Source organism: Phoca vitulina, unplaced genomic scaffold, assembly GCF_004348235.1.
Source record: "Phoca vitulina isolate PV1807 unplaced genomic scaffold, GSC_HSeal_1.0 scaffold20, whole genome shotgun sequence".
In the NCBI taxonomy this organism is placed as follows: Eukaryota; Metazoa; Chordata; class Mammalia; order Carnivora; family Phocidae; genus Phoca; species Phoca vitulina.
Window position 1 is genome coordinate 1,861,962 of NW_022589723.1, and position 12,585 is coordinate 1,874,546.

The 12,585-nt window shown below is 37.5% G+C and overlaps 1 protein-coding gene across 1 annotated transcript; it reads left to right on the top strand.

The window, feature by feature from the left end:
* The first annotated feature begins 1,822 nt into the window (after nucleotides 1-1,822).
* Nucleotides 1,823-2,758, top strand: LOC116640473 (olfactory receptor 4F21-like). Its single transcript, XM_032417520.1, has one exon. The coding sequence runs from the start codon at nucleotides 1,823-1,825 to the stop codon at nucleotides 2,756-2,758; it is 936 nt and encodes a 311-aa protein (XP_032273411.1).
* The last annotated feature ends 9,827 nt before the right edge of the window (nucleotides 2,759-12,585 follow it).

Here is a 12,585-nt window from a genome sequence, read left to right on the forward strand (position 1 = left end):
GACCAGGAAAATCCATCTGTACATGAAGATATGTCCTTTTATTTGGGAAAGAAAACCCTCCACAGATGACATTGATTTACAACTCAATGAACAGTTCTGGGCCCTGTGACTCATCTTACACCAATCCAGGGCCAATAAAAATGTAATTATAGTAACTGGTTTAGAAAAATCATATAACATACTTTCAAGGTGGGATAGGGCTACTCCCTCCTAACTGAAGTGATTTCAGCTCACTACCTGAACAAATAGAACTTCTATTGGCAAGAAGTGGGAAGGGGAATGGCTTTAAAGAAGCCAAAGGCAGAAGTAGTTACAGAAACAAGGGCATGATAAACAGTATCAAATCCTGCAGAAAGATCAAGGTAAATAATGACTGAAAAGTGATTATTACATGAGGTATCTGGAATCCAAAGCTTCTTTCTAACAAACAGGAAATCTGTGGACACCATTTTTAGCTTATGAATGAACAGAAAGTATGGACCAGCTTGCCAATGAAGAGCTGGAGAGAGAAAAATTTGGAAAAGATACAGAGATTTGATTTTTTTCAAAAGAAAGTTCATTATGCTAATAATAGGTCATAATACTAATGCTATGCTCATTATAGGTCAAGGAAATTTAAAGAGGAAGAAAAATAATTGATGGGTCTTGGGTAAAACCTGGGATATACTTGAAGGGGCTGTCCTTGAAGACCATAGTGCCATGGTCTAGATCAGGAATTCTGGTGTCCTGCACCTGTAGATACAAATTCTGGCTCTGACAACTGATCCTTCTGGAATTCAGTTTCTCCACTGATAAAATGAATCTAATAAAACAGTTACTATCTTATGGGATGGTATAAAGTTAAAATGAGATAATGTGCTTAGTACAGTGGATTGTAAGGAGGAATAAATGTTAATCTATTAATATTATCTTTGCTTAATAAATATTACCTTACTAACAGGTATTTATTCTCTCATATCCAATATTTTATTTGATATAGAGATCTATGCATGTATCATGACAATATGTCTTGAACAAAGCATTATGAATAATTTCAATCTGAAGACCTGACATGCATGATAAATTGTACAAAAAAAAAAAAAAAACAATAACCCATGGATAAGGTGAAGCAAGGTGAAATTTATTAAAGAGTTTCAGCCTGATGATGTCTATTTGACCAGTGAAATAAAATATCCAGCTGACAAGAATATGCAAGTTAGTATGTGAGCATTAATGTGAAAGTGACAGAAATGTTAGAGATTATTTGGTTGTGAGAATACCTACTTAAGTGGTCAGGGGAAATGTCTTGAAATCAGTGAAAGGAAAAAAAATGCCTGACAATGGAATAAGAAGGGAAATATCCCCAATTAATCTCCATCTAAAGTACTCAAATTTTTTTCTATTTTTATATAATCACTCCCCTGATAATTACAGTAATTCTATTTTCTTTGTATTTTTTCTTTTCCAATTATATGATTTCTAACTCTAGAATATGAACCATACAACAAACTAGCAGCATAAATAGGAAACCTGCATTTGATTTCTGGTTTGTTTGTTTGCTTATCTGTTTTTGTTTTTTTGTTTTTTAGAGAGGGAAGGGAGAGGGGCAGAGGAAGAGGGAGAGGGAGAGAATCTCAAATAGGCTCCACACTGAGGACAGAGTCTGATGTGGGGCTTGATTTTACAACCCTGACATCATGACCTAAGCCGAAATCAAGAGTTGGACACTTAACTGACTGAGCCACCCAGGCGCCCCAGAAAACCTACATTTGTACCATTGATTCTCACTCTTCTTTATTTTCTATCCTCAGGTGATTTGAAATCAGCTCTTCTGCCCAAGTCAATGGATGGACTAAATGATTCTGTGGTTTCTGAGTTTGTGTTGCTGGGACTCTCTAGTTCTTGGGAAACTAAAGTTTTTCTCATGTTGATTTTTTCCTCGGTCTATTTAGGGATCATCCTGGGAAATCTCTTCATTTTCTTTTTGGTAATTTTTGATTCTCACCTGCATTCTCCTATGTACTTCCTGCTGGCCAACCTGTCACTCATTGATGTAGGGCTTTCATCTACCACAGTCCCAAAGATGATTAGGGACCTTTTAAATGGATACAAGATAATTTCTTTCCAAAGCTGCATGACACAGATAGGCTTCATCCACATCATGGGAGGAGTGGAGATGGTGTTACTCATAGCCATGGCATTTGACAGGTACACAGCAATCTGTAAGCCTCTTCACTACCTGAACATCATGAACCCTAAAATATGCGCTTCATTTGTAATTGCTGGCTGGGTAACTGGGGTGATCCATGCTATGTCTCAATTTGCTTTCATTATAAACTTGCCCTTTTGTGGTCCTAATGAAGTAGACAGCTTTTACTGTGACTTTCCCAGGATCATAAAACTTGCATGCACAGATGGAGACAAGTTTGAGTTTATTATTGCTGCCAACAGTGGCTTCATGACTATGGGCACCTTCTTCTTGCTCATCCTTTCCTATATCTTCATTTTGGTCACTGTCTGGAAACGTTCTTCAGGAGACTTATCCAAAGCATTTGTCACTCTGTCAGCTCACATCACTGTGGTCGTTCTTTTTTCCACTCCATGCATGTTTCTCTATGTCTGGCCTTTCCCCACATCATCAATTGATAAATATCTGTTCATTGTTGACTTTGCTATTACCCCTGTCTTGAATCCTGCCATCTACACATTACAGAGCAAAGACAAAAAGGTAGCCATAAAAAGATTGGGCAAACAGGGACATTATGTCAAATTTTGCTGACTGAATCTGGCTTTGGAGCTCTAAAACTATATATCCATCAGTTTATTGAATATTTTCACGTAGGTTTCTGATACTTAACACATCCAGATCTGGCTATAACATCTACCTCACTGAATAGATATCTACTTCTGTAGAGCATTTACTCATAACCTTTGCTACCGTGGAAATTGTGAATCCACTACAATATGGGTTGTTTTAGCATACAGCATCACTATCTACTAAATAATATTTATAACTGAAATTATGATCATTTTGATAACAGAAGGATATAATTACTTCTCTTCCACTTCCCATAGGTTTGCAAATGAACTGCAAACTCGCTTTGGAGACTGTCCAGAATCATTATATCAAATATATGTAGGACTAGTAACTCTATCTAGTTACTCAGGTTGTACTCCCTCAGAAGAAGATCCAAAGACAAAAATTGATTGTCAGTAGTTTATTTGAAAGCTGATTTTTGGAAACATCATTAAGGATGTGGAAATTGAGACTAAGACATGAAAGATGCTTATGTTGATAAATGTAACTAAGGTTCAAGCCTATTATGGCCCACTGAGGGACTCTATAAATTGTGGCTTAGAATTGCCTAATTGAAGGTAAAGGAAGCTGGAGAATTTTTTTTTCATTTTCATAGAGTGCGTTAACTCCTTAGTATGTCTAGACTTTCCCACACAGAATACTGTGCATTAAAGGAAGCTGTCAGGTAGACTTTCGGGTATTGGCAGTAAAGAACCATCTCTTTGTTTGGAAACAATAAATGCCAAGGTATATTCCACTTTTCAAAGACACTTAGTCTATACTTAACATCACTTCATCCTGCTATAGATTTTTAAAGCAGTAGCTGGATAAGATAATCCTGGGTTGAGAATCACTATTTTAAAAGTCATTATGGATTTTCACTCAGTTCATACTTACAGACCTCATGTTATGTGCTAATTTCAAGTATCTGGTCTCTACTAAGTTCTAGCAACAAGCCAGAAATGTTTTTTCCTTTGTTTCTTTTCTTGTTTCTTTCTTTTCTTTTCTTTCCTTCCTTCTTCTTCCTTCCTTCCTTTTCTTTTTGTTTTGGAATTCCCTTATTGAAGTATAATTAACATATAGTGTTATATTAGTTTCAGATGTATTCAACATGATTCAACATCTCTGTGCATTACTCAGTGCTCACCACTATAAGTGTTAGCTACCATCTGTCACCAAGAAATGTATGACCATCTTATTGACTATATTCTAGATGCTGTACTTTTCATCTCTGTGACTTATTTATTTTGTAACGACCTTATTCCCCTTTATTTTATTTCACCCATACACCCATCCACCACCCCTCTGGCAAACATCAGGTTGTTATCTGTATTTAAGAGTCTGGGGGGTTTTTTTTGTTTGTTTCTCTCTCTTTTTTCTTTGTTCATTGCTTTATTTCTTAAATTCCACATATGAATGAAAACATGTTTTTCTTTCTCTGTCTGACTTATTTCATTTAGCACTGTACCTTCTAGGCCCATCCATATTGTTGCAAATGGCAACATCTCATTCCTTTTTATGGCTGAGTAATATTCCAGTGTGTGTGTGTCTGTGTGTGTGTCTGTGTGTGTGTTATATACCACATCTTTATCCATTCATCTATTGATGGACATGGGTTGCTTCCATATCTTGATTATTATAACTGATGTTATAATAAACATAGAGGTGCATATATCTTTTCAAATTAGTGTTACAGACATGTTTTCTTATTATAAGAAAGTTGCAGAGGATGGAAGAGCATTGTTTTAAATCATAAAGATCTACACTGAGATTCACCTATAGGAGCTAACAAATTCTCCACAAAGTATCCATATGTGTCTCAGTAAATTCAAACACCACTGCATCTACCCTAGACCACTGGCCTTCTAGAAATTATCCCAGAGGGGCAAGTCCATGAATTTGGGGAAAATATATTTCCCACTCTCTGGCATACATGTGACTTATAAAAGTGTCTAGAATTTTGCCACTTCTTTCTCACCAAGTCCAACAGCATTATACCATCACTGTAATGAACCTGGATAATGTCCTATGGAATAGAAAACTGGAGAGCTGATAGAACCCTGAGATAGAATAGTGAATGTATGTAGCTGCATCTGCCAGAAGAAAGCAAAATGCTTCTGAAAAATTTTGCTAATAACTTCTGGGGAAGATGGTAGAGTAGGAGGACACTAAACTTACTTTGTCCCATGGATACAACTAGATAACACTTACATAAGGGCAAATAACCCAGAAAAGGACCCAAAGACTAGCTGAATGTACTCCACAAATGAAGGTAGAGAGAGGCTATACTGAAGAGGTTAGGAAGGATGAAGACTCAGCGGGAACATAAACCCTACAAGTTTGACCACAAGAGGGAAAGAGTCATGGGTGTGGAGAGGGGCAAGAAACAGACTAGTACACTAGGGAGCCTGCAAAAAGAAGAGAAATCCCAACAGCATATGGCTTTGAAAATCAGAGGGGCTGAATTTCATGAATGCTTAGCACCAGTGGAACTTAAAACCTGGAACCTTAAAAATCAGCTGTCTCAACAATGTGGACAGAACTAGAGTGTATTATGCTAAGTGAAGTAAGTCAGTCAGAGAAGACAAATACCATATGATTTCACTCATATGTAGAATTTAAGAAACTGAACAGATGATACCTCTGAAACAAATAATGCAATATATGTTAAGAAAGAAAAAAAAAAGAAGAATGTAGCAGGAGGGGAAGAATGAAGGGGGGGAAATCGGAGGGGTAGACAAACCATGAGAGACGATGGACTCTGAAAAACAAACTGAGGGTTCTAGATTGAAGGGGGGTGGGAGGATGGATTAGCCTGGTGATGGGTATTGAGGAGGGCATGTTCTGCATGGAGCACTGGGTGTTATGCACAAACAATGAATCATGGAACACTATATCTAAAACTAATGATGTAATGTATGGGGATTAACATAACAATAAAAAAATTTAAAAAAAAAAGAAACTGAACAGATGAACATAGGGGAAGGGAAGGAAAAGTAAAACAAGAGGAAAACAGAGAAGGAGGCAAACCATCCGAGATTCTTAACTATAGGGAACAAACTGAGGGTTGCTGGAAGGAAGGTGGGTGGGGGGAATGGGGCAACTGGGTGATGGGCATTAAGGAGGGCACTTGAAGTAATGAGCACTGGGTGTTGTATACAACTGATGAATTACTGAACTCTACCTTTGAAACTAATAATACACTATATGTTAATTAAATTGAATTTAAGTACAAAATTAAAAAAAAAAAAAAAAATCAGCAGGCTCAGCTCTGAGAGAGCCCAGAGGGCAATAGGACCCTGAGACCTTGACCTTAAAGAGATAGCACAGCCAACAGCTTGGAAGCAGCAGTTTGAAAGGTGCCTGGAACTTATGGGAGGAAGAGTTAGTTACTAATCTCAGAATTCTCTGAGGGACTTCTCTAGGAATAAAGGAGATAGCAAGTGCCATTTCCCTTCCCCACCCCTCATCATAAACACACAACCATGTGCAGGAACCACCACTGCTCCAGCATTTCCTACCTAACTTGCTTACACTATGCCCCACCCCTCAAGCCAGACCTGCCACAGTATCGGTGCTGCAGTTACCCACCCCCCCAAGACATGCACAAACCTTGCCAACACTGCACCTCCCCACTCCTGCAGAGAATGCCCACACCTTGTTGAAACTGCACCCCCAGCCAGCATATGCTTTGCAAAGTAGCCTGGCTGGCCCAGTCTCCACAGCAGCTATGCATTCCCTGTGGAGGAAGAACAGCACACACAGCTTGTAGCACCATAACACGCCCCACTGCCAACCAGTCTCTTCACCAGCTGGGTGTCCTCTGTGAGGAGGGCCAGCACCACCTAGGTAAAAATGCAAGTCAAACCCACTACTTTCGAGAGCAAGAGATGTCGTGACTTTCCCAACACACAGAAACAGACACAGAGTATTAGGCAAAATGAGGAGTCAAAGGAAAAAGTCATAAATGAAAGAATAGGACAAAGCCACAGCAGGAGACCTAAGTGAAAGAGATATAATTAACATGGCTGATAGAGAATTTAAGGTAATGATCATAAAGATACTCACTGGACTTGATAGTGGAGGACATTTGTGAGACCCTTAAGAAAGAGATAGGAAATGTATCATAAAAACAATGCTGTGTATACATTCCAGATTACCACAAAAATATTTCCAGGTTTTTAACTGACATGAATACTCAAATTAGCACTTTAAATGACCTCTCTTTCCTTTAGTGATTGCTTTAAACTCCTGAACTGGAAGAAAATTATCAAAGGTCAACTATCAAAGGTCAACTATCAAAGGTCTTTTATTCAGATTTCTCTTTCTCATTATAATATTAACCTTATTTTATTGTCATTTCCCGTGTCTCCTTGCCTAGTGCCAAGACTCCTTTACTGCCATAACTTCCTGCTGACAGATGATCCTTTCTACTCAAGGAGGCTCATATATGAAAACTGCCTCCCCCTTTTGTAACTCCCCTTTATGATCCCCAACTGACCAATATTGACCTATAGGTAGGGACATCTCTATGCCCCTATTCAGCAGGAAGAAGTTTCAGAAGATGAGACCTTCTGCCTTCAACAACCTTAAAGATTTAAGGGTCAAAATTGTTGGGGGGGGTGGGATGATGAGAGAGCAGAAGGCAAGCTGAGGACAAAACATAAGCTGACACCCTGCAACCTCCCCCCACCCTCATTCCTGGGTGTGATTTGTGTGACATTCTTCCAGGAAGCTCCCAACTATCTTAATGTATTTAATGCCTTGCTAGAGGGAAGGCCTCCAGTATCTTTAGGTCCTCTTTAGCATATGAAAGTTCTTTTGAAAACCTCCCTTTTTCCTTACCTTCCCCAACCCCATAGTATATAATCAATTGCTCCTCACAACCCCAGTGCCGCTCTTTCTGTCCACAGGTCCTGTCCCTATGTTTTAATAAAACCACCTTTTTGCACCAAAAAAAAAAAAAGAAAGTAAAAAAGAACCAATCAGAGATGAAGAACATAATAAATGAATAAATGAAATTTAAAATACACTTGATAGAGTAAATAGCAGACTGTAAGAAGAAGAGGAATGAATTAATGAGCTAGAACAGAGTAATGGAAAATAATCAAACTGAACAAATGAGAGAAAAAAGAATTATGCAAAACAAGAATGGACTTAGGGAGTACAGTGACTCCATCAAGCATAAAAACATTTGCATTATAGGGATCCCAGAGGGAGAAAAGAGAGAAAGGGGGCAGAAAATTTATTTGAAGAAATAATAGATGAAAATTTCCTAATCTGAGGAAGGAAACAGATATCCAGATCCAAGAGACACAGAGAAGCCTCAAAGAAATCAAACCAAGGAGATCCACAGAAAGACACACAGTAATCAAAATAGCAAAAAGTGATAAAGAAAAATAACTTAAAGCAGAAAAAAAAAAAGACAGTTACATACAAGGGATCCCCCAAAAGGCTATCAGCTGATGTCTCAGCAGAAACTTGGCAGGCCAAAAAGGAGGGGATAATATATTCAAAAGGCTAAAGGAAAAAAATCTACAGACAAGAATACTCTTTCTAGCGAGGCTATCATACAGAATAGAAGGAGAAATAAAGAGTTTCTCAGACAGGGGTGCCTGGGTGGCTCACTCAGTTGAGTGTCCAATTCTTGGTTTTGGCTCAGGTTGTGATGTCAAAGTCATGGGATCAGGCTCTGCATCAGGCTCCCTGTGCAGTGGAGAGTCTGCTTGAGATTCTCCCTCTCTCTCTCGCCCTCTCCCTCTGCCCCTCCCTGCTCTCTAAAATAAAATAAATCTTTTAAAAAAAAGAGCTTCTCAGACAAACAAAAACTATAGGAGTTCATGACCACTAAAACAGCCCTTATTTCTTAAAGGGGACTCTCTGAGTGAAAAGGAAAGACCATATCTGAGAGTATGAAAAGTAGTAAACAGTAAAAATAAGTATATCTATAAAAATCAGTCAAGGGATTCACAAAATAAAAGAAAGTAAAAATGGCATGATATACCTAAATGTGGGAGAGAGAGGAGTAAAGAATAGGTTCAAACTTAAGTGACTATCAACTTAATGTAGACTGCTATTTGCAGAAGATGTTATATACAAACCTAATGGTAACCACAAATCAAAAACCACTAATAGATTTAAAAAAAGCTAAAAAATAAAAAGAATCCAAGTATATCACTAAAGAAAACCAGAAAACCATGAAAGAAAGCAAGAGAAGAAAGGATCAGAGAAAAACTACAAAAACAACCATAAAACAAGTAACAAAATGGCAATAAATACATATCTAATCAATAATTACTTCAAATGTAAATGGACTAAATGCTCCAATCAAAAGACATAGGGTGACAGAGTGAGTAAAACAAGAACCAACTATATGCTACCTATAAGAGACTCATTTCAGATGTAAAGATGCCTGCAGATTGAAAGTGAGGAGATGGAGAAACATATATCTTGCAAATGGATGTCAAAAGAAAGCCAGAGTAGCAATACTTATATTGGACAAAACTGACTTTAAACAATGACTGTAACAAGATACAAAAAAAGACACTATATATTAATAAAGGGGGCAATCCAACAAGAAGATATAGTAATTGTAAATATGTATGCACCCAACATGGGAGGACCCAAATACATAAAACAGTTAATAACAAACATAAAGGAACTAATCAATAATAATACAATAGTAGTAGGGGACTTTAATACCCCATTTACACTGATAAACAGATCATCCAAACAGAAAATCAACAAGGAAACAGTGGCTTTAAATGACACACAGGGGGCGCCTGGGTGGCTCAGTCGGTTAACGGTCTGCCTTCGGCTCGGGTCGTGATCTCAGGGTCCTGGGATCGAGCCCCACGTCGGGCTCTCTGCTCAGCGGGGAGTCTGCTTCTCCCTCTCCCTCTGCCCCTGCCTCTGCTCTCTTTGTCTCTCTCTCTCAAATAAATAAAATCTTAAAAAAAAAAAAAAAAATTTAAATGACACACAGGACCAGATGGATTTAACAGATATATTCAGAACATTCCATTTTTTTATAAACTTTTTATGTTATGTTAGTCACCATACAGTACATCATTAGTTTTTGATATAGTGTTCCATGATTCATTGTTTGCAAAAAACACCCTGTGCTCCATGCAATACATGCCCTCCTTAATACAGCAGAAAACACATTCTTTTCAAGTGCACACTGAACATTCTCTAGAACAGGTCACATATTAGCCCACAAAACAAGCCTCAACAAACTCAAAATGATCAAAGTCATACCATGTATCTTTTCTCACCACAATACTAGGAAACTAGAAATCAACCATACACACACACACACACACACACACACACTACAAACACACACGCACACACATAAATCTGGAAAGACCACAAATACATGAAGGTTAAATAACATGTTACTAAACAATGAACAGGTCAACCAAGAAACTGATGAAGAAATCAAAAAGTACATGGGAGCAAATGAAAATGAAAACACAACAGTCTAAAACTTTTGAGATGCAGCAGAAGCAATTCTAAGAGGAAAGTTTATAGCAATACAGGCCTATCTCAAGAAGCAAGAAAAATATATAACCTAAGGACTTAAGTAAACAAAATCACAAATGAAAAAGCAGAAATAACACACCCACCACAGAAATACAAACAATTGTAATAAGAGGATTATATAAAAAAATATATGTCAACAAATTGAACAACCTGGAAGAAATAGATAAATTCCTAGAAGCATATACCCTACCAAAATTGAAGCAGGAAGAAATAAAAAATGTTAATGGACTGATTACCAGCAAAGAGACTGAATCAGTAATCATGAAGGGGCACATACACCCTGATGTTTCTAGCAACATTATCAACAATAGCCAATTATGGAAAGAGCCCAAATGTCCATCGACTGAAGAATAGATAAAGAAGTGAAGATCAGTTGACGGACATTTGGGCTCTTTCCATAATTTGGCTATTCGATAATTTGGTTTTCCATAATTTGGCTAAAATATTTCACTTTATATATATATATTACTCAGCCATCAAAAAGAATGAAATCTTGCCATTTGCAATGACATGCATAGAACTAGAGAGTGTTATGTTAAGTGAAATAAGTCAGTCAGAGAAAGACAAATACCATATGATTTCACTTATATGTGGAATTTAAGAAACAAAACACATGAACATAGGGGAAACAAAAAAGAGAAAAAAAAAAAAAGGGAGGGAGGCAAACCATAAGAGACTCTTAACTATAGAGAACAAACTAAGGGTTGCTGGAGAAGAGGTGGGCAGGAGGATGGGATAAATGGGTGACAGAAATTAAGAAGGGCACTTGTTGTGAAGAGCACTGGGTGTTATATGTAAGTGATGAATCATTAAATTCTACTCCTGAAACTAATATTACATTATATGTTAACTAACTAGAATTTAATTAAAAAATTAAAACATTAAAAAAAAAGAGAGACAGAGATTGAATTTTGAATCAGTAATCAAAAAAGTCCCAACAAACAAAAGTGCAAGACCAGATGGCTTCACAGGCAAATTCTACCACACATTTATTTACTTTTCTTTAAACATTTTTTAAAAGATTTTATTTATTTATTTGTCAGAGAAAGAGAGAGCACAAGTAGGGGGAGCGGCAGACAGAGGGAGAAGCAGGCTCCCTGCTGAGCAGAGAGCGCAATGTGGGACTTGATCCCAGGATACCAGGATCATGACCTGAGCAGAAGGCAGACGCTTAACCAAATGAGCCACCCAGGCATCCCTCTACCACACATTTAAAGAACAGTTAATACCTATTCTGCTCAAACTATTCCAAAAAACAAAAAAGGAAGGGAAACTTCCATATTCATTCTATGAGGCTAGCATTGACCTGATACCAAAACCAGATAAAGACATCACACACAAAAAGAGAACTACAGGCCAATATCTCTGAGGAACATAGATGCAAAAATTCTAAACAAAATACTAGCAGACCAAATGCAAAAATACATTTAAAAAAATCATTCACCACAATTAAGTGAGATTTATTCCCAGGATGCAAGGGTGGTTTAATATTCACAAATCAACCACCATGATATGTTACATCAACAAGAGAAAGGATAAAAACCATATGATCACTTTAATAGATGCAGAAAAAACATTGACAAAGTACAATATCCATTCAGGATAAAAACCCTCAAAAAAGAAGGATTAGAGGGAACATACCTCAACATAATAAAGACCATAAATGAAAAATCCACAGCTAACATCATACTCAATGGGGAAAAACTGAGAGCTCTTCCCCTAAGGTCAGGAAAAAGACAAGGATGTCCACTCTCACCACTTTTATTCAACATAGTACTGGAAGTCCCAGCCAAAGCAATCAGATAACAAAAAGAAATAAAATGTATCCAAATTGGTAAGGAAGAAGTCAAACTTTCACCATTTGTGATGACATAATACTATAGATAGAAAGTCCAAAGACTTCACCAAAAACAACTGCTAGAACTGATGAATTCAAAAAAGTTCCAGGGTTGGAACTGGAGGGTATTATGCTGAGCAAAATAAGTCAAAGAGAGAAAGACATGTATCATATGACCTCACTGATATGAGGAATTCTTAATCTCAGGAAACAAACTGAGGGTTGCTGGAGTGGGGGGTAGGGTGGGAGGGATGGGGTGACTGGGTGATGGACACTGGGGAGGGTATGTGTTCTGGTAAGCGCTGTAAATTGTGCAAGACTGTTGAATCTCAGATCTGTACCTCTGAAACAAATAATGCAATATATGTTAAGAAAGAAAAAAAGAAGAAGAATGTAGCAGGAGGGGAAGAATGAAGGGGGGGAA

Bases quoted from the DNA above. Each gene is read 5' to 3' on its own strand.
- LOC116640473 (XM_032417520.1), top strand. From the start codon at position 1,823: ATGGATGGACTAAATGATTCTGTGGTTTCTGAGTTTGTGTTGCTGGGA.